General features: G+C 40.1%; 1 protein-coding gene across 11 annotated transcripts in view; it reads left to right on the forward strand.

Moving 5' to 3' along the window:
- Positions 1-25,279, forward strand: part of CUX1 (cut like homeobox 1) — a 287,512-nt gene that overhangs the window by 123,469 nt on the left and 138,764 nt on the right. For all 11 annotated transcript variants that reach the window (XM_072882491.1, XM_072882481.1, XM_072882484.1 and 8 more), the window contains exons 4-8: positions 3,899-3,977; positions 17,762-17,899; positions 21,307-21,430; positions 23,396-23,472; positions 24,285-24,351. In XM_072882491.1, the coding sequence (XP_072738592.1) occupies positions 3,899-3,977; positions 17,762-17,899; positions 21,307-21,430; positions 23,396-23,472; positions 24,285-24,351 (485 nt within the window). The remainder of the gene's footprint in view (positions 1-3,898; positions 3,978-17,761; positions 17,900-21,306; positions 21,431-23,395; positions 23,473-24,284; positions 24,352-25,279) is intronic.

The raw sequence follows: 25,279 nt of genomic DNA on the forward strand, positions 1-25,279 counted from the left end.
AGTAGCATGCCAGCAGTATTGGGCAACCAGCTGTCATTCTGGCAATGGAGAATGGGAGCAGACCAAGGAGGTCTTCACGGGCAAGTTGGAGAGAGATGATTATGGAGGGGAAGGGTGTCATTCAGCCTCCGGGATGAACTTGGTACCCCGAGCAACAACTCATGAAAGCACTTGACCTGGAAAAATAAGGTGGATAAAGGGAGGACTGCTCTCAAACCGGTGTCTCACTGTGGCTCCCTCCATATAGCTCCGGTGATATTTTAAAGATGAAGAGCGTGCTAAGGAGGGAGGATTCTGAGTGTCTCATTTCTGTTATCTCAGTGTAGCGCCAGTGGTATTATCAAGACAAATAGTATGCCAAAACTTAAAAGTGAACATATGTTTATGGGGGTGGTGGGGAATACAGAGGTCACTGTTGTTTCTTTCTAGTCAGAGAAGACATAATGGGGCCTGGTTTAGATAAATTAAGATTTGGAGCTAAGCTCATGTCAAGACTACGCTAGTGTAATTATAAGTTGACTTCTTTCAGGGTCCCTGAAGTTTTTAGAGTCAAATAAAAATGTTCAGCAAGAGTTTGATAACATAGTTCAACTGTTTTAATGCGAGCTGATTGCAGCTCATCCTTGTTGGCTCCCGAACCAATTTTACTCTGTTTTGAAAAATTTTCAGTGAACTTCCAAATACTTCCATGTCGTTTCAGTGCTCTGGTTCCTCTGTTTCTGGACTTCATTTATATTTTGCTATTTTTTATGTCATTTTCATCCCATATTTCCTTATTTCCTTACGCAGCTGGAAGCTGGCGTAGTTAATTATTTTTTTTATTCCAGTTAAAGTTGTCATGGTGCTTTTTCTAAATTTTATTTTAAGATACAAAGTAGTTGCGGTGCTCATTTTTACTAGAACTTTAAACCGGACAGATTGATTGATTTTTTTTTTTTAACAACTAAAACACAAAAAAAATCCTTCTGCCTGGTGGGATCGTTTGGAATTCTCGTTCTGAATTGGAGGGGGGGGAAGGTGTGAAAGTTCCTGTGATTTAGAAACCACTTCCGTCAAAAAGTCTCTGATCTCCTTGGAAGATGTTGTTTCAATTCTGTTTTATATTTCAATTGCTATATAACTGGTAAGGAGTGAATAAACCGTACCTTTTTTAATACTTGGGGAGAATATAAGTACAAATGCCCTTTATTAAAATGTGAAAAAATTGTAATAGGAAAACAAATCCATCCTGTTATTTCACAGAAACGCAAGCATTTTAAATGCTTTGGTTTCATAAAAGGGGCAAATGAATTTTTCAAAATACGGTACAGAATCAGTTCTGTAATGCTAATTGTATTTAATAATAGTAATTTAAATTTGGCTGTACTCTGCTCAGCAGCAGTGAGAGAAAATTGTATGTGGGAACGTTAAAGTCCAGAAGTCTAACATATGGTGTGCTTTGGCCTTCAAAGTCTGTCTTTATGTACCCATGAAATATCTCAACTGCAAAAGTCTTTCTGATGGCTGCCCCCTCCTTTCTCGCCCGTTCACAAACAGTCTGATACTCCCCAGCATTGGTTTACACTACCCGGTGCCTCTCTGCCTTTGGCAGTTTGTTCCATATTCTAATTTCAAATACTCTTTGTGTGAAAATGTTCTAACTGAATTACTTATGTTCTCATTCCCTAATGAGCATCAGTCCATCTGTGATTGCTTGAATTCAAATTAATAAATGGGTTATTCACAACCATCAATCCCTTGCTCTCCAGCATGTCATATGCCCTGTGAGATTCCAGTACCTTTCCGTAGCCTTTGTTGGTAAACTCTAAAAGACAAATACAGCCAGCATTTCTTGAGAATTTATATCTGCTCTCCACGTCCTCCATCATTTTGGCTTCTGCTGCTTGTTTATCATCTTTCTAATACCTATCTTTTTTTTAATTGATAAGAATAAGTTGCAAATAGGTCAGGTTTCAGTTACACTACACCTCCCCCAAGCTACATAAATTAACCCAGATTTTGGGGGGATGTAAGCAAAATAGGAATTTGGTTTGTTTCTCTAAATACAGCCTTGTATTGTGTTACAGTAACTTGTCTCTTTACAACCTCTCTCCATACCTCTCCAGATTTCATTGCTGCTGCCAAATGCTGTGCAGATGCTTCCAGTGTCCTTATTTTCCTCCTTGACCCCTCCCCTCGAGTCTTTTCTTGGTTTATACGTTGTGCATTGTGCTTCTGTGTAATTTCTACAATTGTCCTTGTCCTTTGGTTTTCTGGCCTTAATCCTCTCTGTAATGATCTCTACAAGTCACTTATCAGCCATAAGACTAATCTATACCAGTCACGTGGCGTTCCTGGGCTCTGCTCCTGTGCACTTTGCGTCTGACTCCCTCCATTATTTTAATCATCTACATTGTAGGATTTCCCCGGCCCCCCCCCCCCCCCCCTTCCCTTTGCAAAGTCGTTTTCGTACAAAGTAAACAGAAGTGGCACCAAATCTGACCCCGCAGCACCCTCCTGCTTATCTCTCCTCCTCCCTGCGCGCTTCCTTTCCCTGGCACCCTCTGCTTCCTGTGCCCGAGCGCTCTGCAAACCACTGCAGCCGGGCGGGTTTGTAGCCCGCTTTCTAATTCTGCAAATCTCCCTCCCATAGAATAAAATATCAGATACTTTCCCAAAATACAGATAGAGTAAACTCTGTCCATTGTTTCTGCCTTATCTACCAAATCAATAACGTAGTGAAAGAATTCAAGGACGTTTTTTAGACAGGACCTTCCTTTTTTAGTACATGTTGATGCACACACCTTTAAATGGCTTCATAATGTTAACTGCTTTTCAAATACACAGAAGAATTGATATCAGGTCTTTGTATCCATAGTTCTTCAGATCCTTTCTTGCTTTTTATTAAAATATGGGAACGATAATCTCCATACTTTCGGTTTCCTGATTGCAGTAAGCTGCTGTAGAACTGTGTCAGGCTTTCCTGTTTCCCTTTCTGTCTCTTTCTGCTTCGGAGTATTAATTCAATGGACCTGGTCTTGGGTCGGTTTGGTTGGTTTTTGTCAATATTTAGTAATTGTAAATCCTCTGTTTTCTAGTACATCAGGAAAATACATGTTCACTAAAAAAAGTTGCTGTGGGATAAGTATTTTGTTCTCAGAGCTATAAAGCTGCCTTTCCTTGTAAAAGGAAGTTTCAGATGAAAATACAGATTTAGGGGAAAATACCAGATTGTGCGAGGTAGTATTTGCCTCACCTGGGCAGACTGCTTCTTAGATTAGTATTGCCTGTATTACAAAATAAGAGGAGAAGCTAGTCAGAGGAGCATGGCTTGAGCTCATAAGTGCAAGACAGTATAGACTCTATGGGTCTGTGCCTGAGCTTTATTAGAAAACTTACTTGCAGGTAGAAGATTCACAGTCGTTTAGTGTTAAGTACAACAGGGTGCCCAACAAGTACATCTTTTCATCCTCTCAGAGGCTTAGTGGAAATAATAGAAAGATATATTTGCCACAATAAAGGCAGAGCGTGGCATCAGAAGTGCACGCCGTTGCTGTTTGTTGTGTTAGATCTTAATAAGTGGTAAAGGAAAACAGCTGTTGAGGAGAGAACCTGTCTGGCAAATACCATGCTTTTTATAAAGATTTAAAGTAAAGAATCACAATAGGCAGTAGTGTTCATAAAAATATTGATGCTTGCTATTGTGCTGAAACAGGACTTTAAATTATGCTGAGTACAAACGTACCAGAAATATTCTTACAAGGCCACTTCTATAGGAGCTGTACGCAGGAGACTCGCGTTCCCTTTTTATGTATTAACTAGTTTTATATGAAATATATTCATTTATTTTTATAGCTCGGAGTGTAAGAGTTGTACTGAAACAAGTCTAAATGCCTTCTATTCTCATAATCCCTTTTAGATTGACGCATTGGGTAAAAGAAGCAAAGAAGCAGAGGCAGCCTTCTTGAATGTTTATAAGAGATTAATTGATGTTCCAGGTAAGCAAATTATTTCCTTATTCTGAAAAACTGATGGCTTATGTTCGAGTGAATGCTACTGGGCATTTTTTCTACCTTTGATAAGGTAAAGATGAGCAATTGCTTTCTGAAACTGCAATTCTGAGCAATTCTGAAACTGATATGCTCCACTATTATTTCTAATGGAAGGAACTATAAGGCACATTTCATGACTTCTCTTAAAACTGTTCATTGCATTTACATTTTAATGATTGTATTAATCATTTTATATTATTACAACATTGTGTGATTCTCAGTAATTTGTTTATTAGAGGGTTCAGACTTTTTTAACAAAAAATATAGATCTTGAAGCTTCATCAAGAAGCAGCAATATTTGTACTTTTAAAGGACAGAGAAAATTCTTCATACCTTCCCCCCCCCCCCCCCAAGCCTTACTGAAAAGTAAATCACTACCAAATTTCACTTCTGTTCAGTGTAAGTGTGATCATAAATTTTATTCAAAGGCCTTTATTGTATGTTTTTTCAGTTTTCCTTTATGTTTGGCATCAGAAGTTTCCAGTTCATTTCTTTTTACATTTTGGGAGTTGATTTTTTTTGTTTTCCCCAATGGTAGATAAATACTCTTTGAACAGATTTTTCTTTTTGCAACTGTACCCAAAGATGAGAGGGAGTTAGGAGTCCAAGTCTCCACTTCCAAACCTTGGCCTGACTGAGGCCGTATGTTGGCATAAGACTGTGTGTGTGTATGATTTTATGCTTTTATAAAACATTGACATTATATATAATATTCAAAATACTTATCTCAAGAGAGGTTTTGAGGTATAATTAATACTTCTAAGGGCTTTTAAGGCCTCATTGCAAAGTGCACCCTAGTCTTTACTTGCTTTACCTTTTAAGGAGCACATTTCATGCACACTTCAAATAAAAATTAAGTTTTTAATGTTTTGTTTACAGCTTAACTGGTTAAAAGGTCAGTGTTTTTTGGATGCTCAGTCAGAGCTAACGTACACATTTTTTAATGCTTTCACGTTTATAGTTGAGTAGTGTCCAGTAGCCAGTTCCTGCTGTGTTAAGTGCAGCGTAGGTAGAGAGATGTAGGGACTTACCATGCTCATCCTAGACCACAGTTGCCTCAGAAAGGTTGTTTTTTAGGTTAATCAGCTATGGTCTGTGACTTTTGGTTTACTTGTTTCCTGCTCATAGTCTTAGTAATGTTCCACAGGTGAACAGCTTCCTTTGCACGTCTGCTCGTGCCGTGGGAAGAGGCAGATGACTCAGAGAGGCTCCTGACCGTTGCTTACACTGGCACGAGCAGCATGGGCATGGGACGGGCTCTCACAGCTCTGTTTTGTAAAGGAAACCCCTCCGTGAAAACGTACCCAACATACTTGCAGCCTACAAGTCCACCATTCAGTGCCAAGGAGAGAAGCTGTAGCCCCTCCATCTCCATACTAACGCAGCCCAGGGTGCTTGTTCCCTGTCGTAATTTGGGAGGCGAGTAGGTTTGATTTCTAATGGTCTGTTTTTTTTCACGACTAAGCAGTCGTGTCAAACAGGAGCTGCATGGGATCCTTTTCATGCTCTTGTGCAGAGGCTTTTTTCTGAAGCCTGGCATTACCACAGGTGCTAGGATTTGAACAGCAGAGGCAGGCCAGAGCCTTACAGAGAAGGTCGGACATACATCCCAACCATGCTGTAGGATCTAAATGGTGAGGGACTTCTTTGTAGGAGAAAGAATTTTCTCCTTTCCTTCATTTGCAAGAGCAAAATTTACACCCCTTCTTCTACACTGCACAATCTCTCTCCTGTCTAGCCTTCCCCTGCGCATGCCTTATGTTATGTGTCAGAGAAATATTTCTTTGATATTCTTACTACATGTAAAAATTTCGGCCTGGCTAAGTTGTGAGTGCGATGGAGTCTGTGGGATTAGAAGTATCTACAGGTTTTAGTCCCATGCTCTGTCTGCAGGCCTGAGAGACACACGAGGAACGTACTGATGTTGCTAAAAGCAAATTCCAGGTTCTCGAGCAGAAGTCCAGCCAGTCTCCTGTAGCTGTATGCAGGCGTAACAAATACTCACTGTTTACAACACATACTGCAACGAAAAGGAAAACAGCCATTAGGAATGTATGGCACTGGTATTTGTCACGACGTGGTAGGGCTGAGTTAGGCGTATGCAGTTAGGGGCTTGCTTTGTTGTATTGCCTTTTTTTTTAATTTCCTTATCATCATATGTAGTCTTTTACGTTGGGTATGTATCCATGGAGGGCTTTCCTTTATAAAAGACCATCAGTATTCATTTATCACGTGTTGTTTTGCCTCTGTGTGGCTTTACGTATCTTTTGACCTGTCCATTAGGTATTTCAAATATTTAGGTATACTTTTAGCTCCAGAATCCTGCTATGTTTTCTTTTCGGTGTGAGAAGGGAGCTATGATGTTTTGAGAAAGCTATGAATGGAATGCTGCAGAGTGGTTATTTAGCATTAAGCATCACTGTTACATGACAAGGGTGCAATTTTATCAGACTTTCAATATCCTTTATAGGACCATATAATAATTGCAGCTGAAGTCTAATTCCCAGCAGCCAATTTTATAGTTCTTGAGGAAAGCATGTATTCCTCTCCTCAGTAATAATGTGCACACTTTATATAATTAAAAAGGGCTTCTATTTTAATTTTACTATGAAATGATCTGTGTTGAAACTCCAGCTATGGTACTTTATGGATTCAGCTAAGTTTAATGATTTTCTTTCCTGACTTGACCAGAGTTTTCACTCAGGCTCACCAGTAAGGAATTTGTGGGAAGGGTGGTATTTTACTTGTAAAATTTCCTATATACATCAGGGGGTTTCTCTTTAAAAGATAAAATAGACCTTTTCCTATCTCTCTCCAGCTTTATGATGCTGTTAAAATAGCATTATCATTGGCTCATGCTGCAAAATGTGTCCTTCCTAAAGGAAAGTACGTGTCAAGGAAAACATTTTGTTTTATGTACATTTATACAGCTATAATTCTCACTCAGATCATTCTGTCTTGCTTGAGACTGAACATTTTTAATTAATGGAATTAATTTTCTCATTTAATTGCCTTATTTTCAGTATGCAGTAGAGAGCTAGAAAAAAGCGAACGCTGCCACATGAATTGCACTAATCAACAAGGTTGTCACAACTTACCTTTAAAAATAATGTGAATATATTAATTTTGAAGTAAAGGGAGGTTGGAGTTGTATTTTGAGGAAGCCTTCTTCCATCTGTACAAGATTTTTTTCTCTCTAGTTTTACAAAATAAGTGTATTATGTTAGCACCCTTGGCTTTTAGGGTCTTAATCTTGCAAACACTTCAAGTGAAATTGGAGCCCTGTTGTGTAAGTGTTTGGAGGAGCGGGGTTGCCTTGCAGAAACAGTATATTCATAATACTGTTTTTCTAAAGCTTTAAAAGAAAACTATTAAGCATTAAAATTACTAAAAATTAAATATTTTTCTTTTCTAAAAGAATGGTTTGCTACTTAATTTTTTTTAAAACAAAACTTCACTGTAATTTTCAAGTAAAATTTAAAATGTGGAGACCCAGAGTGAATGCCAGATGACAGTATCTGGATAAACTGGTTAAACAGAGTTTCACTTTATGCTGTGTCTTTATTGCTGTGCAGTTACTGCACAACGCCACAGTTGGATTTGCTCAGTTTTCAGTATTGCTCCTGTTAAGCACAGCTCCTGTGTAGGCAAAGAAGAAAGATTTCTGCCTTTAAACAGAAAAATCTGCTATCTTGATGTGGCAACAACTAACCGAGTTTGGGTTCAGTGGCTGTTTTCCTAGAAAAGCTGATGGTGTATCTTTTGCAATACTGCTAAGAGCTTGCCACCAAAGGGGAGTACCTGAAAGCTGTCTCCTTCTTGCTTCTCCCTTTACTCCAAGGTAAAATTTGCGTGCCTGCGCTGTGGGCGCAGCAGTGACAGCCAGCCATGCTCAGGCACCCAGCGCACCCTGCACTCGCCGCCGCTCCTCCGCACGCACCGCGGCTGCCTCCCCTCCCACGCTCCGCTTTGCTGAAACGTAGTCCTAACCCTGGCTCGCTCCTCCGTGCTGCCTTTCCACTTGAGGCACAGTATTGCATCTCGGTTATACCCTGTACAAATATTACAGGAAAAAGTGTTGCACTTTTTCAGCATATACATGTTTGAGAATCAGGGTAGGTTAATGCAAAATATTTGCTCTCGGTTTGGTGGGGACTGTGCAGTCTTCTAGGGTTGAGCCATAAATGGTATTCGTTTCTGCTTAATGGGAATTTTCTCATCAAGAAACTAAATGACTCTCACAGTGTAAAAGGGGATGTATGTGTATTTTTATTGGATACTCTTCATAGGTCTCTGTTGTGATCAGATTTGCCATAAGTTTAGTGCTATATAATGTGCGTGACGTCTTTTTTAGCTCAGAGGACCCGCTATCTAAGGAAAACATAAAATAAGAGAGGGTAAAAAGATTTTTTTTTTTTAATGTGCGCTGTCAAAACAATTAAAAGCAGTAACAGCGAAAGACGGCTGAAGTGGAAATTTTATCTTTCCCTTACTCCTTGCCATCATAAATTGCATGCCCTGCCGTGGGGGCTGTATCTTACAAAGGGGTTTGAAGGAGGAGCAGGCTAGTTCCAAGGGAGTTTTCCACACACCCATCATTACACGTAGTGGTTTTGTTTACATATAATCACAGTTCAGGCTTGCAAATTCAAACTGCCCTGCATAGGGCTTTCTTTTTCCAAGAAATGATGTAGCTGAGGAAACACAAACTTCTTTTAAAACAAGTAATCAGTAAAGCACAAAATAAGTGTTAGGGAATTACTTCTAAAGGCAGAAATGAAAATTTGTTTCTCACCCATAGAGAGCTTCATTCCTTCACCACGGAGCCCATGCTAGCAGCAGTGTGAGATGCAGTGCTTACTCCATTGGCTTGTGATTATTTACAACTTAGCAACACTCTCCAGACTTGTATTGCTGTTTGGGCTAAGAGTTCCATTTAAAGTGTATTTGATCAATCTTCTGAGGTTAAAGGTGATAGAAGAGACAAACAAGTTTGATTTCCTCCCCCCCCCAAAAAAAAAAAAAAAAAGAAAAAAAATCTGCTGCTTATGTTGGAGGTGATAAATGTGTATGAAGTTGTTGTATTTATATACGTTATGTGACATGTTTGGATTTTTTTGTAAAGCATAATGTTAAGCAGAAAGCATAAAGGTTAATGCCAGCCCTGATAGCAGAAAGTCTGTATAGACTTTTACATACCCAGATGACCCAGAAGTTGCATGATGGGCTTAAATTGCAACATAAGCACACCCAGCCTTTTGTGCTGGTAGAATGTAAATTTAGAGGAGACATAAAGAGGGGAGAAGGAAAAGAGGTTCACTCCAAGGGACTGTGTTAAGCATATCCTGAACTAGAATACTAAAAACATAGTTGGAAAAAGTTAATACTCAGAGCACTCTTCACTGGGCTAAGTGTTGATTGTTTGGCAAAACTCTGTCTAAAGAGCAAGATCAGGTTATAGTATACCCTGAGTTTGTGGTATATCAAGGCTGAGCAGCACAGACGATTTTTGAGAAACGTTTGGTGTCATTACAAATAGTGTGAAAGTTTTCAAGCAGTTCCTGGTGTGTTAATAATATCTGTCAAAATGGTTGTGCCTTTCCCAGTAAAATATATTTGAATAAAATGGAAGATAGACGCATAAAATGAAAAGGCTTATATTTTTGCTGCCCCTAACTTTACAAGGGAAATGAATATTCATAACATGTGCCTTTTCTCAACCTTAGAGGGAAAATAAAACAATATTACAGTGAGTAGTCTTAGGAGGAAAGGAAGCAAAATGAACTTGCTCATGGACAACAGAAGTAGCGCAGACAGCTCCTCAAACAGAGCAGTAAGGTATCTTTCTGAACACACTTGAAAATCTGATAAAATTAAGCAGAAAAATGAGCATACTTAATACTTGAAAGAGTGAAAAGCGATAAACCCCTGTGGTTGCAGGCAGTGATTTAGCTTGTGACCATATCCCATCTGAAGACAAACTCCTTGATGCTTCACCAGTATGCTTAGACCAGGTAAAAAAACAGAGTTGCATAAACATCTGAAAAATGCCCCAGTTCTGGAAGCTGGGTCTGGAAGAGAAGTCTGTACAGTAAAAAATTAGGGACTGGAGACATTGGTGATTTTCCCCAAACTGTTCTGCAACCCTTTGCACAAAGAAATGCCCAAGGTGCGGGTGAGAGGGGCAGTTTAAAGTCCAGGCTGCAGACAGGAGATTTTGAGCAGCGTTTTGGTAGGGTCAGTGGCTGCTACCATTTTATTTTCCAGAATGGTCTGAATCGCCTGGGATGCTGCTCCAGCCTTCAGGTAGTCCAGCACTGAGGAATGTAGAAGTAGCTCATAATCACTTCAGCCTCCTTCCCTCTGGGGTTTGAATTCAGAGACACAGCATAAAATACAATTTTGGATCTGTACTGGATGAATGCATGCTGGTAAGGCATACTGTTAGCATTACATAGTTATTTTCAGATGAAGTGCAAAGTCCTGGCCAATTCTCGTCTTTAGTATTCATTCACTTTATCCTTATGTTTTGAAACTCATGTCAAAATAACTAAAAATAGCTCTGTTACCTGAATATGTGGCTTGAAATTGGGCTTGTCTGATCACACACTTTTTTCTTCTGTTTTTCTTGTTGAATTAATAATTAGATAAATTCCTTTGTAAAAGCTGGAATAAATATTCGAAGGAAGAAATATCCCTAAAGCATACACTTTAAAAAATTTATTGTGTGGTTGTCAAGCCCTATTTTACTTGGTAGGCTGGAGGCATGGAAGGAAGAGGGGAGGTGCAGATAAGGGGAAGGATGCAATGAATAGAAGCAGGAAGAATGTGCCATATAAGAGAGGAGATATCCCTGCGGGCACTGGTTGTGTTCACCTGGAGGTTGTAACTGCAGCACCCTTTGAAAGCTGTTGCTTCAGGGAGCAGAGTTAGAGCAGCCCTGACCCCGGTGACTGGAGCAGTGCTGCGTATTCAGAGCGAAGGAGGCAGACTGTGGTTGTGATGCGGAGTATTGGACTTTCCCTTTCTCGGCTGCAGGAATGTGAACTGGAATTAGAATAAACCCCAGCTTTTGGAGGGTTTAGTGCTAAGTCTATTCAGAAGCTTTTAGGGGAAGGAAGGGATGATTGTGGCAGAAATGCCTTCAAACATAGTGGAAGGTTCTTTTTTCTTTTTATAATCTCAAAGTAGGAGAAATGAAATTTAGACTACAAGCGATTTTCTGTAACTGTCCTTTGCTTTGCACTGAGCTCAGTGTGTGAGCAGTAAATTCCAATGTCTTCAGCCATTATTAGAATATTAACGATCAAATGGAGCATTTTCAGTTGCAGTGGCTTCTCTTGTAACTCATTAGGTTCTTTTTCAGCTGACATATAGTGCCATAAAATGTTGTATCACCTATTATGCATACCCCACTTCTAGTACTAAAAACTTCTCTGAGGATTTATTTTGGTAACTCCTTTGAAAATACAGGGAACTGCAATGCAATTCATTAAGGAGTCAATCATTTACTCTGCCTTATATGACTTTTTTGGATAGTAGGGTGGAGGTGCATCTCATAATCTGGGGCAGGGCCAGAGCATCTTTCCAGCAGTAGCCATTCTAGAATTGGTAGATAAATAAAGGATGTTTTTAAATAATAGCCCACAAGATGTAAGAACCACATTCTGGCAAAGGGATCTATATGATTGCGGTCAAATTGGCTATGTACCATCTCGCATCGTTTCACTTAACCCTGCAAGCATTGGAGAGTGCTGCCACGGAGAACTTTTGTTGTGATTAATGGGGAGGAAAGGCGCCGGCTTGCTGCAGCTTCCCCCCATCCCCATACAGAGGGGTCGCATCAGGATTGCTTTGCTGCTTTACTGCTTTCGGAGGTCGGCAGAATTTGGGATTCTGCTTTTTTGCGGGTAAGGAAAATGGGAGTCCCTCACCCTCTTGTGGGCACTTTGAATTCCCTGGTACAGCCCTTACGAAATGCTCTGACAGCAGGAGGGTGAGGAGAACACTGTAAAAAAGTGGAAAAAAATGCAAGGAAGAGAGAGATTGCAGTCCTGTAGGATGGAGGAGTAAGAAAATATGTATATTCTTGATTGAAAGAAGAACCTTTTCATGTTTTTTATGAAGCGAGGAGTTGGAAAGATGATGAGCTTTGTTTCAAACAGAATTACGGCTATAACTCTTCTGTCCCTGGGCTACTAGATTCATAGGGGAAAAGGAGGAAAGCTATCATTTATTCCATGAAATCTTTGTCTCAGTCTCTCTAGGCTATTTCAATTTACCCCTGAAATTTCTGGGGAATAATTAATGAATTAATTAAGTATGCTGTGAGGTGTTTGAATATTCAAAAGCTACAATGTAATTATTATTTTTTCTAAAACACATTTTCAGGTTATTTTCAGATACGCGGCCTCCCATGAAAGCACTTACTGCATCAAAAGCTAATAGAGTTTCTTCCTGCTCTTCCTGCCTGTGAACCAGAGCCCGTTCTCCACAAGAAACGTTCATTGCAAAGAGCAGCAGTAGGGCTGAGCAGCGACGCATTTAGAAAGTCAAAAACTTACTTTACTTCGTCACGAAAGTACTGTGACAGCTGAGCTGAACCTCTGGCGTTTTTTAAAAAGTTAAATCATGTTAATGAAGTTGTGTTAAGGAGGATTTTTTTTTTTTTTCCTCCCCTCCCTTATAATTTTGTGTGGGCGTTTCTTGTGAGCGATCGCGAAGAAAGCTTTGCTTACAATGTGGTTTAGGCAACAGAAACGCAGTCTTGTTGAAAGAAACGCATTGCCTTCGATGAATTATTTTTAGATCCAAACCTTAGGAAACACATTTCCAGCGATACAAAAATATTAATTGCCCCTGCAGTTCTGGCACCGTTTCATAACTTGCTTTCTTAACGTTTCCAGTGTTACAGGCCTGTAACGACGAGGGAGGAGGGGATTTAGGAAAAGTCCTTTGTTTTGGAAAAGTCTCCTCAGGAGCTCCATTTTAAGATACCAGATGAACACAGTTTGCAAATAAGCAGAGGAGCGAGCCCGCTGGCCGCGGCCCGGGAGGAGCCGGGCGCCTCTGCGGCACCTGGCACGGCTCTCGGCGTCGCACCGGGCCTGGGCGCGGCTTGGCCTTGGAAAGCGGGACCGGCCTCCGCGCAGCGCAGCACAGCACCGGCATCCCCGCCCGCCGCTGCAGCCCCCGCAGCTGCCTCCCGATCCGCCCCGCGCGATCCAGGCCGCGCATTGCCGCCCTCTCCCCCGCCGCGCAGCCCGGGCCGGTGCCCGCCGCCGGGTCCGGGCAGCCCCGCGGCCGCCGCGCCCCGCCGGTACCCGGGCAGCGCCCTCTCGCTGCGGCCCGGCCCCGGGTCAGCGGCACCTCCCGGGGGGGGCGGGCAGAGTGCTGCGCTCGGAGAAACGTCCCGCTGAGCAGCGCTCCGCAGCGGTGCTCTGAATTACATATATGTGCGTGTATGGAGAGAGAGGGTAATCGGCCGCAGTGCTCTGTAAAGTGTACATTTAAACAATGACAGCGTTTTTTCCACTTCATTTGGCAAATTTTCCTCCCGCAGCCCACCCCTCCGTCCGTCCCCCTGTCGTAGCTGACAGGTTCAAACGGCAGTTGGAAGGAAGCTGATCTGGTCGGGAGGCAGCTTTTCTGCCGGCCGCGCACAACACAAGCAGCTACGGCCAAGGCGTTTTAAACATTAACTTTCCAGACCGAGCTCGTTTTCCTCGAGCTGAGGTGGGCTTTTTTCCCCCCTCTTCTTAAATAACGAGGGTGGTCCCAGCATACTCTATATCGAGACAGCTTTTCATCAGTTGCTCATCAGCATGCTAATTGCTGTATGACTAATTATGCCCTGAATTCCAGTTGATTTTCTTAATGAGACAGCTGGGTTAATTATGTAATCGTATGATTACATTAGCCTAGAGTGCCCTGGCGAAAAGTAACGCAGGCAGGAGCGTGATGTCATTGCACGAGCAGCGCTCACAAGGGGGTGCATTCATTTCTGCCTAATGACAGGGGAGGGCAACGGTACCCACAGTGCTCTTTGTGTAAACACTTATATTGAATTATTAAGATCGGTGTCTTTTTCCAGCTCGCAGAATGAGGGAGGAATGGGGGTTTTTTTTAAACGAAACTCACTTTGGAAATTCAGCTGGTCATCGATAGTCCTGTTTTATCTCCTGGGGTGAGGTTGGGTTTGGTCTGAGCAGCATGGGGTTGCGGGTGGTGAGGTGCTGCTTCTAGCTAGTCATGTAATACGCTGTTTTGGCAAGAGCTGTCTTTGCGGTCCTTCTAAAATTGGTCGTAAAATATGTAGTTTACATGCATACACAGCAGAAAAAAAAAATCAGTTCTCTTGCGCTGCTCTTCAAAAAAGGCTTATCATCAGGGCATGTATGTGGTGTGAGAATAGTCTGAGAGGTGTTATTGCGGCTGTGTTGCGCTAGCTTGTTTGAGGTGAAGTATTAACTGCTATAAAAATAATGTTACATTTTTTTCACGTCTGTGTTCATTGAGACATGTCCATCCACCTCCTTTATGAGGACAGAAGCTCGTCTGCAAGGGGACTGGTGTGGTGTGTCACAGTGGTGAGCACAGGGACGTGCTCAGGGAGCTGCTTGTGAAACGGTACCGAAAGGACGGTTCATTGGGAAGTAAAGGCAGGAACAGGCTTTGCAGATTCTGGTTTTAAAATATGGCAGTTGTTATTTCTCGTATGGTAGTGTGGAGGAAGCCTTATCGGAGATTGGGTCCAGCCATGCTGGGCTGCAGCAACACGTGATGCAAAGGGCTTCTTTGTGGGTATAGTATGCAACAAGTGGATTAGGAAAGTAGAACAGAATAGGAAGCGACAGAAAAAATATACTAAATTTAGTATAAAAATAGACATCTCAGTTTACTCTTGGGCAATAATGATCTTGCTAAACACTTTTTAAAGTTCTGGATGAGCAGATTCCTTTTACCAATTTTCTCATTTCTTATTTATCTTGTGCCTAGCAGGGATTCTGAACTTTTGCAAGATAGAGAAGATTCAAACCAAGAGAATAATTTGTGATGAGATCACCACATTTAAGTGTTAAGTGAGGTGATTTTTCTCTTTTACAGATTACAGAAAAGGCATTTCCTTCTTTGCCTCTCTCCATAAGCTAGTACCACTTGATTTTTTTTGAAATGTGTATGCCTGTTGTTTGTGTAATGAATCGAAAGTTTTGGTCCATTGCTTGTTTAAAAATTCAGTGACCTCCTGTTAAATGACATGAAACATACTTCGTAAGTCTGGTTAATATAAAAAGGTATGCTTTATCATGCATGCATATGTTGGGAAAAGGAGAGTATTTTTATTTATTTTTAAATCCACTCCACTCAGGTAAGAAGAAAGTCGTTCTGGCTGTAAGGTTTATACTTGTTTCACATTAATGGGTGTTTATAAATACTTCAGAAATCATGGGGGTTTAGGTTTTTTTGAAATTAAGGAGCATGTTGGGGCTTGCCATGAGTAATGAAGCATTTGTCTTTCTGCCCAAAATGTCTTGGTCATTTTATTGTCATGCAATGATTAGTTTTCTTTAATGCAGTTTATAAAAATTAAGTCTAAGAGGTGCTTCAGCCATGGGTTTTTTTTACATGTCCTTAAGCAGTATTTAGTGGCTGCAGGCCATTAGTCCTTCAAGTAGGCTCTAGTAAAGTTTGAAGTTTAATGCACAGAGACTGGTTTTACATTTTGTTTGTTCTGCCACTGTTTTGCTACTTGAACATTAACCTTTAATAGAGCTAAATTAAATATACATGTCCTGATGAATAATTATGAGATTGGAAGCATTTTCATTTTGTACATAAAGCTTCTCAGGGATTGGAAATTTGACTAAAGGTTTAGTCATTATTCACTTTATAATGCCCATGTTATTTTTGTCTTTTAATTCTTTACTGATTTAAATATAAAAAGCCCTGTGTATTTGGAGCAAAATACTTCTGTGGGTGTCCTGGCTTTTTACAATGGGCATGTTAAAACAAAGGGGGAAAAGCGCGCCCACAATTTTGTAAAGTTCAATTTCTTTCATTGTGGCATTTTAACACTATTTTATAGAAATATCATAGCAGAAGCTTAAGATCCCTGCCTGATATGTTTTGCGGTTCCTGTAGCAATTTAAGACACGGATAGATTGAGACAATCCAGCCTTTCTTTATGTTCAGCAGATGAATGTCCTGGGCTAGCTCTTTTGGAGAAATGCTGAGCTGCAGAAGTGTGACAAAATGGTCGTTCCACATAAAGGTCGGCAGACCTACATGGGAGAAGGGTGATGTTGTGACAGCCCGTACCTTAATTGGACCATACATAAATATTGCAGGGCCTTTAACTCGTGCTACTGCTGTGACTTACACTTTATATTTAATTCCTTACCTGTACCCCCTGTCTCTGCCATGATAACATTTTAAGTTTGATTTATTATAAATATTTTAATACAGATAATAATAACGAAAAGTATTTGGCCTAAAAAGCATAAATGAAAAAGCTATGTAGTCATAAACTATGTATGTACAGAGAACAGATGACAAGCAACCTAGATTTTGTATTATGAACAGGGTAATGCCATAAGCTGTTGAAGAACCAAAGTAACAAAATGCAGCAGGCTGCTACTTATAATGTCTCTGAGCTCAACATAACCCAGTGCTATTCTTTTATAAACTATGAAACAACGCTGGCATATTGAAAAAACACACAGGCTCATGCTTAATGTGTTAACAGAGGTACAATAGACTTATTATGTGTTTCCAGAGACTGAGGGTGGTCTGAAAAATTAATGACTGTAGTGGTTGAAAATTAAGTGAACTCCCTAATATATACTGTTGTTGATCCACTGAGTTTGGTGTTTAGCATTCCTCAACAGGAGACTAAATCTTTGCAGCCGTTTCACAAGAGATGCTGGCGCCCATAACAGAAATGTATTCAATAATCTTTTATAAGTCCATCGGACTCCAGCGTTTTCCCATTCTGACTGGGAAGAAGTCCCAGAATAAATCACGCGTGCACACGTCAGGTGTGTGCTAAGGAATCCCTTTGGCAGAAGGGGACGAACATCAGAGAATTAATACTGAGAGGACATTCAAAATAATTTCTAATTTCTATTCGATTAGTAGTATAAGAAAAAGAGGGAACAAGAGTCACAAAACCTAAGGTTCATGGAATTAATTACATCCACACAATATTTCTGATTATTATTGATCTGTCAGTTAGAAAAAGTATAGCTCGGATCTCCATGATCAAATAACTTTTTTGAGCTCAGCTGTGCAGGAGGGCAAAATTTGCTTCAGAAATTCACTCCCACAGAGGCAAAGGTACATGAGGGACACTAGCTGTCAGTGAGCCATGCAGTTTGATTGCTTTTTACCCAAAAATTCTAATTTTGCAAACAAAAATTTGAAACTTAAGACTCTCACATGCCTTCATACCATGACTGTCTGCACCTAGGGACACTGCCCTGTGGATTAATGCCAGGATGAAGAAGGCACACCCCAATTTAAAGGGTAACATAGATACGATGAACTATCTCTGTTTTTTGAAGTTTGCAGGATATGAGGTGAGGAACATACAGGAATAATAATTCAAAGTAGGGCCTTACTGGCACTTAAAATGGGTATTAATGCAGAAAAAAGGACACTTGTCCTCTGAACTGTGTGAGTTGCAGAAGTGTTCCTGTTATCTTACATTTTATTTTACTGTTCTTTTTCAGATCCGGTTCCAGCCTTGGATTTAGGACAGCAGCTTCAGCTGAAGGTTCAACGTATGCACGATATTGAAACAGAGAACCAGAAACTTAGGGAAACTCTAGAGGAATACAATAAAGAATTCGCCGAGGTGAAAAATCAGGGTAGGTTGCAAATGTATTTGTTTATCAGCTTTTAATACATACTGAAATTTGAAGTCTGGCATTAAATTCAGTTTTATTTCTTATGGGTAGGGTTGACAGTAGCATTGAAATTCAGTAAAGAAAGTATATTAGTCTATTATAGCCATTTCTGTATTTATGTGTATTGGTATGACTTTGGGGGGACTCTTTGGATTTCTTTAAAAGTTTCATCTTCTGTAGCACCAAGTCAGAGAATGGAGCTGTTATTCTGCATATTCGGTTGTAGCCTTCAGCGCTACCTGCAAATTGCACCCCTGACTGAAGTTATATGTAGACGTTTTATGAGAGACGGTGCTGCTGCTGACATCAAGCTGAATGTATGTGTGGGTGCGTGTAGCACATACTGGATTTTTATGTGTGTCTGTGTAAAAGGTATTTTATATACACATACAAATCTGTACAAAATGGAACTTTTTCTGTACTCTGTTTTTCCTTGTCTAAATCTGAAATGTGTTACTGGAGTACAGTCAGCATACGTGCTTTATATTTACTCTAGAGACTATCCATAGAGCAATGTAAATACAAGCTAATACTGTTTAATTATTTAAGTAAGTTTTAATGAGACCAGAGTACATGAAAATACATGAAAATCTCAATGAGATTTAAAGCCTGTTGTGTTTAAGGCTGTTCAAGTTTTCTTGTGATTCAGAAGAAAGTTTCCTGCACCAGGAAACAAAATTTTCTCAGTTGTACACCTGCTTGCCTATACACGGGACTTTTCATTTCCATGTTTAATACTCAGTTCTGGGTGGTGGAAAGGTAAATTTTCTAGGCATTTGGGATTTTTTTTTTTTTAATACAGTGGAACTGTTGCACCCAGGTGGGTAACATTTGAAGGATACATTAGCAACTAAGTTGCTTCTGTTACATCTCATTTTCAGCAGAAGGAGCATATATGCAGTTATATATTTTGTTTTAACATAGAGGGTGTGACCTATGGAGAGGATGGGTATCAGCATGCAAGGATTCAGGCTGGGCTGCGAAAGATGTCATGTGGGAGCCATAGTGCTCTAAGCCCAACAGTATTTTTGCTGGAAATGTACGATAATTGCTGTTTCCTGGGCAGAGTTTTCCTGAGGCTGTGCATCCTGTACATACAGCATGACATAGGGGTTCATCCCAGAAGGTGGAAAAGATCTCGACTTCTAGAGTTTTTTGCTGCAACCACTCATAAACTGGCATTTTTTATTTTCCCCGGTGTGCAGTAACTTCCTTTCTGTTTTGCCACTGTAGTCTTTGCATTGTTTTTCACTCCAGTGCAATGGTTTTACACTCTGGTTCAAACAGGGATTAAACAGATACCCAGGGAAAAGCCTGTTGTTAGCTAAGGGTGCTTTGATCAGTTTATCTCTTTGTTTGGAGGGCTGCGTAAGAGCTATAAGGTTCCTGTAAGAACTTCTTCCAAAACTGGTATAAGTGGCAGTGGCTAACAAGCTTTAGCTGACCTGAAGAGTAAAGAAGGCACTTAGTTCTTTGAGCAGTGTAAAGGATTAAACTGTGCTCGTCCAACACATCTGTTATTAGGTGCCTAAAGGTAAAAACAGATTTTGTCACAAAAGTCGTAATTTTTTCCTATATTTGTGTGCTTTTTGCATTCATTTTTGTAGTTTTTTTCCTTTTAAAATGAAACATTAAAACCTTGTCAAGGTGCAACTATATGCCTTTCCATGAGACTGTTTAACTCTGTGCTTCTCCGTATACCTGAATACTTCTGCAGATTCATGTCTGAAAATACCTGGAGCAAAGGTATCTCCAGTACAAAGAGTACATGCTTTGTACCTATGAACGAGCATCCTTTTGTCTGTGTGAAGGAGCATCCTTTGCTTATTCAGGAAAAGATCAGAATTTGTATTACTTCCCGGATCTCAGAGAAGAATTTCCCTTTGCTTTAAAAAAAAAAAAAAAAAAGTGACATGTCCTTTTCACAGCCTATTACTCAGTAATGAGCCTCATCTGATTTTTGCACGGCTAGCAAAATCCTGCTCTTTCATTCAACAGTAGCTGGTTTGCTGGCAATCATTTTTACCACTCTTCCCCCCCTTTTTTGTGGTCACAGTGGCCCAAGCCGCCTTTGGTGTAATTCCCAGACAGTGGATCTTGTCACCAGCTATCTACTGTCTGGCTTTACAGTTCTCTAGTCAAGTCTAAAAGTCTAGACTTTGAAACCATTGTGCATGGTTTCGTGTGATATTATGGAGATTTTTTTCCCCAAGTCCGTAGGCTTTACTTTTCACGGTAGAGTTTGTCTTTCTGTGATGTTTCTGCAGAATGAGAAGCTTTTTATGTCCAAAGGTATTTTTTCCTAAAGCATTGTCAATGGCATCTGTTAATAACCTGATGTCTTTAAACCACCACATCTCTGTGTAAGTACATTGAAATGTATTGCTAGCTGCATGTCTTCTGGCAGTCTAACGCTTTTTCCAAATTCCATTATTGTTACAAAGCATACTCTGGTGAATGTCCTGCTTTTCCTCTTATGAGCCCTATAAGGATTCAGTCCTTTCCTGTGGGTGGGATCAAAGGGCTTTCACATAGGAACGGATCAGGGCATGTAACAAGATGCTGCCCATCAGAGGCTGTGCCGTAACTCTGCAGGTTTATGCATCTTCTGTCATGCATTACCAGGCACAGTAAATGCAAGATAGCTTCTTCATCTGAGAGAAGGGTTTCTGCAAATTCCCTGGAAGGCTACAAGTGCACTCAGAAAGTTATAATAGTTAATGCTTGTGCATAAAACCTAGTGTCAATGACAAGGCAGTTAGAGCAACTAGAATATGAAGGGCTCCAGAGTGTCTGTTGAATCTGATCTACTGTTAATACAGCAGTTAAATCTTAACTGCCGTATTTTTCATCAGTTGTGAAGCAGAACGTAGCTGTATCCCAGATACGTGTTCAATTAGTGTTAGATTGCATCTGTGCATGAACCATAGTAAAACTGCCTCTTTTTACATGAGCACAGTTATGTGAATTAACTGTCCTATGTGTAAATGCATACTTAAACCTACGCTGGGACTTTATTAATCTCCACTCGGCAGTGAGCTAATTTGAGACTAGTCAATAAGGTGATATTATATTTTACAATTGATTTTTTTTTTTTGCCTTCTTTTCTTTTAAAGTCATGTTAGAGGAACCTTCTTCGCTCTGCTTTCCAGCAAACTCCATTGATCCTTCTCAACCTAAACACTTAAAGTTCAATTTAACATTTAGGGAGTAAAAGGTCTCCAAAGGGACTCATATCCATTGATTTTGTGTCAGAGTTGAAGAGCTAAAGTTTAAAACACACTGAGCCTACAGGGTAAAGCAAGCCTTGTGTTGTGGAACCACGTGGAGCTGTGTAAACTCATTCATCCCCTATTGTTTTTCTGTAGAGGTTACAATAAAAGCACTTAAAGAGAAAATCCGAGAATATGAACAGACCCTGAAGAACCAAGCGGAGAATATAGCCCTTGAAAAAGAACAAAAGTTACAAAATGATTTTGCGGAGAAGGAGAGGTGAGTGTGCATGTGTGCGTCTATAGGTATTGTAGAGGAGGAGAGATGTATTCTTCTGTTTAATCTTCCCAGCCAGGACTCTCTCTTCAGTGTACTGAGACAGCTCATATATTGAGCGATTCTGGTGATTTATGTGTTTGACACAGAATTATTTGATACTCAACTTTGCACAGAAAAACAATCGCAAAAGTGTGGAAGTAAAACAAGGACAGATTGTTTCTTTGCGGTAGTGTTGTGTGTGTGGGGTGTCATGTTCAGAAGGGTGCAAACCTGCTTTTATTCTTCACTAGCTGTATTGTCCTTTGTGACGCTAATCTTTCTCCATTAGCCGACAGTGTAATTCAGTCTGCTGTGTCCGCTTTGTGTGTCACAGTACCATTGTACAGTCTGTACAACCCTGAGCTGTTTAAGATGAAACACTGTACCCAAGAGCCTGGGTAAAAGATGCATCGCCCCTGCTCCTATGGTAATGTATAGGAGAGGGGTTGTGTTCCTGAATTATCCTGAAGAGGTTTGCATATTCCTACATGTCAAAATTAAGAAGTATTTTAATTATTTATTATTGATTTTTGCAAGCATCTTGGATGCATTTCTAATCTTTTGCAAATGAGCGGGGAATGTTTGAATCTTGTAGGTTAGTGGGCAAACAAATCAGGCAGGACAAGGCCAAGGGTCTTAAGAGGGAGTTCTTTCAGGCTGCATTCCCTACCTTGAGAATTTATTTCTCCCATGGAGCAATAACACTGAAGCTATATGTTCAACTTCATGTGGAAGCCCTTCAGTTTACGTGAGCTTTTTACTTGGTGGGTTGGTTGTTCAAATTCAGGTCTGAGTGGGAAGAATCTACTGGTGAATGCAAAGCTTTTTTTTAATTCATCAGTGTCTGTGGTTACTTTTTGATAACTAGCATGTAAGCAGTGGCTTTAACAAGTGCAATTTAGATATGCTTAAAAATAAAATGGCAGGTCATGGAGTGCAAATAAAAGTGTGTACAAGAGAGGTTTTGAGTTCTCAAAGTATATAATTTGGTATGAAGGCAGCTGACTCATGTTTGTCGCTATAAATAGTTATTAACCTGGTCAACAGTGTTGGAGAATAAATTTATGCACCCTATGGAGTGCAAGTAGAATGCTGGTAGTTTCATAAGCCATTTCACAATTCTGAAATCTGCACAATATCTTAAAAGCAATGTCGTAAAAAGCAGCGACTCCTGGGAGATGTTGGAGCAACTCCCTTTCAAAGATGAGGTTTATAACTCCTGTAGTCTAGCCTTTAGCAAAGAGTGTAGTGACTGTATGGCCAGATGATGTTAAAACATGTATAACTGACACAAACAAGAAAATATTGCCTGTGGACATAAGAAATGTGAGCATATTAAAGGTTCGCTCATGTTATATAGAAAATATCAATGTGAGATTTGTTTTGAAATATGTGTGTTTTTTTTAAAGAGTAGCTAATAATATTACTGTATTTGGCATCCATTACAGCTATGATGAAACAGCTGCCGCATCTATTCACTATATCAGTTATGGCAACAAATTTCTTCATTATGACAGTAAAATGGAAATGTATCATTCTTCTTGTACTAACTTTGTACAACAGAGGGTGCTTGGTGACAATTTTCTTAATGTGTGTGACATTTCCAAAACAAATTATGCTCAAGAAAACCTTCCACTAAAGTTGTCATTTATATAGCAGTCAACTCTTGTATAATGTTCACAGCTTATGTTATGAGGTGGCTACACTGTTAAAATTTTAATAAGTGGGACTGCAAAGTATGAACAGTATTGCAATGTGACATGATTTATGGGTCCCATTGAAGCACCTTGTAGTCTGCATGGTGTTGTCAGTTGTCTGGTTACAGTTGAGACATTTAATCACTCTATCTTCCAAATTTGCAAAATACAAATAAGTTGTTTAACATGATTACGAGCTCTGTTCTCACCTCTTCTCTTCCCTTTATAGAAAATTGCAGGAGACACAGATGTCGACAGCCTCAAAGCTGGAAGAAGCCGAACACAAAGTTCAAGCTTTGCAAACAGGTTTGGCATCGCTATTCTGACCTATACCAATGATCAGGCTGGAGGTGAGAGGATAGAGACCGTTAAATGTATCAGGACTGTGTGTGAACCAGCTCTTGCAAGTGCAGAGAGATCCAACAGAGCTGGAACATGCTTTGTGAATCGGAGCTTCTTTTGGGCTTCACACCTTAAGTGAACGCTTGTGTTGCAGCCAGTCTATCGGTAAATACAGTGGACGAGGCCAAGCATGAAGCGTGTACAGCATTAGAGCATTGCTGCAATTAAAGCAGGCCGTGGAACTTTTCATCCATGTTGTGTTTTGCTCTGGTTTCACACATTTCTGAACTATGATAAATACATGTAGTGGTCTGGGTTCAGTATGAACCCAGTTTCTAGCAGTGTGTCTTGCCTGTTGCTATAACTTGCTTGCCATTAATTTTCATCACTGCATACTTACCGATTCCAGGTCTGGACACATTTGGTTTTGTTTACTATGAGAACACAAGAAATTTTATTCCTTGAATTACCGCAATAAATATTTCAAATGAATAAGCAGTTTAGCCAGCCTAATAAGAAATTAATAATGTCTAGCTTTGTTAAGCAGAATCTGGGAATTTTTGCGATGTAAAAGAAATACCATAAGAAATAGTGAAAAATCAAAAGCTATGTTTTTTCTAAGTCATAATGGTTTGCCTAGGTAGAAAGATAAAGCAAAGAATTTTTCATCAGGAGGTGTACAGCTTTATTTATGGCTGAATAAAAGAAAAAGGAGCAGTCTTTTTGCTTTTCACTGCTGTTACAGTGCTGTAATGCTTTATGTTTATGCCTTTTAGCCTTGGAAAAAACCAGAACAGAACTGTTTGATCTGAAAACAAAATATGATGAAGAAACTACTGCAAAGTAAGTTTTCACTGTTTTCTTTCTATGTCTTCCTTCAGGGTATCACTGCTTTTTTGTTTTGCATCTGTCTGTTGGAAACAGATGAGATGGAAAAGATTCAGGAGTCAAAATTTGTTGGAAAACATGGTCATAATTTGGCCTCCTATAGAGAGATTATTAGTTTTCATTTTTTCTTCCACCCAACAAGACACTTTTCTGGCACATATGCTGCTGCTTTCCTGGTTTCATTCTCAGGTGCTGCATCTACTATGTATCTCTTATTCTATGTATCTCGTATATTTTATCTAGAAATAGGGCAATTTCAGAAATATTTACTGTGTTCTTCCAATCTTGGTGAAAATAAAATTTAGTTTAGTAAAGGATTCCTGTTTCACTGTTAGGCACCCTGGTTCTTTCTGCTTTTGTGGTAGCAGTCATCACTGTCAAATTCACCCCAAATTACTGAGAGTAGCATTTTTGGCAGATTTTTCTTGTTTTCAAGTAGAACATGAAGGTAGTCTCAAAAATATATATCCATGTCTTCTTAATGGCTACTGTTTTCAATTATCCCCTGGTTTTATTAACAATCAGTGCAGGAAACAACAAAAGAGAGACAGACTTCTGCTGTTTTTCTTTGAACCCTTCATATTTAAGGAAAGTTAGTAATGAGAAGGAATTCTCATGATCAGCAGTATTAAGCCCAAAGAGTCATTTTTGTGTCTGGAAATGGGATGGGAAAGAAGAAGCCATTGCAAATGGGTGTCCCTGGCGTGCTGTAAGGGCAAGGGTTGGAAGACACACGTCACATCCCGGTGCCCACTGCCCGCATCCCGCAGAGTCCCAGCTTCACCTCCACTTCCAAGTAGGCAGGTGATCAGGTGAACAGAGAGGAAAACCCTTGTTCCTGCCCTTACCATGCATCCTGGTACAGGAGAAATGGTAAGGGAAG

Source organism: Ciconia boyciana, chromosome 17, assembly GCF_034638445.1.
Source record: "Ciconia boyciana chromosome 17, ASM3463844v1, whole genome shotgun sequence".
Classification (NCBI taxonomy): Eukaryota; Metazoa; Chordata; class Aves; order Ciconiiformes; family Ciconiidae; genus Ciconia; species Ciconia boyciana.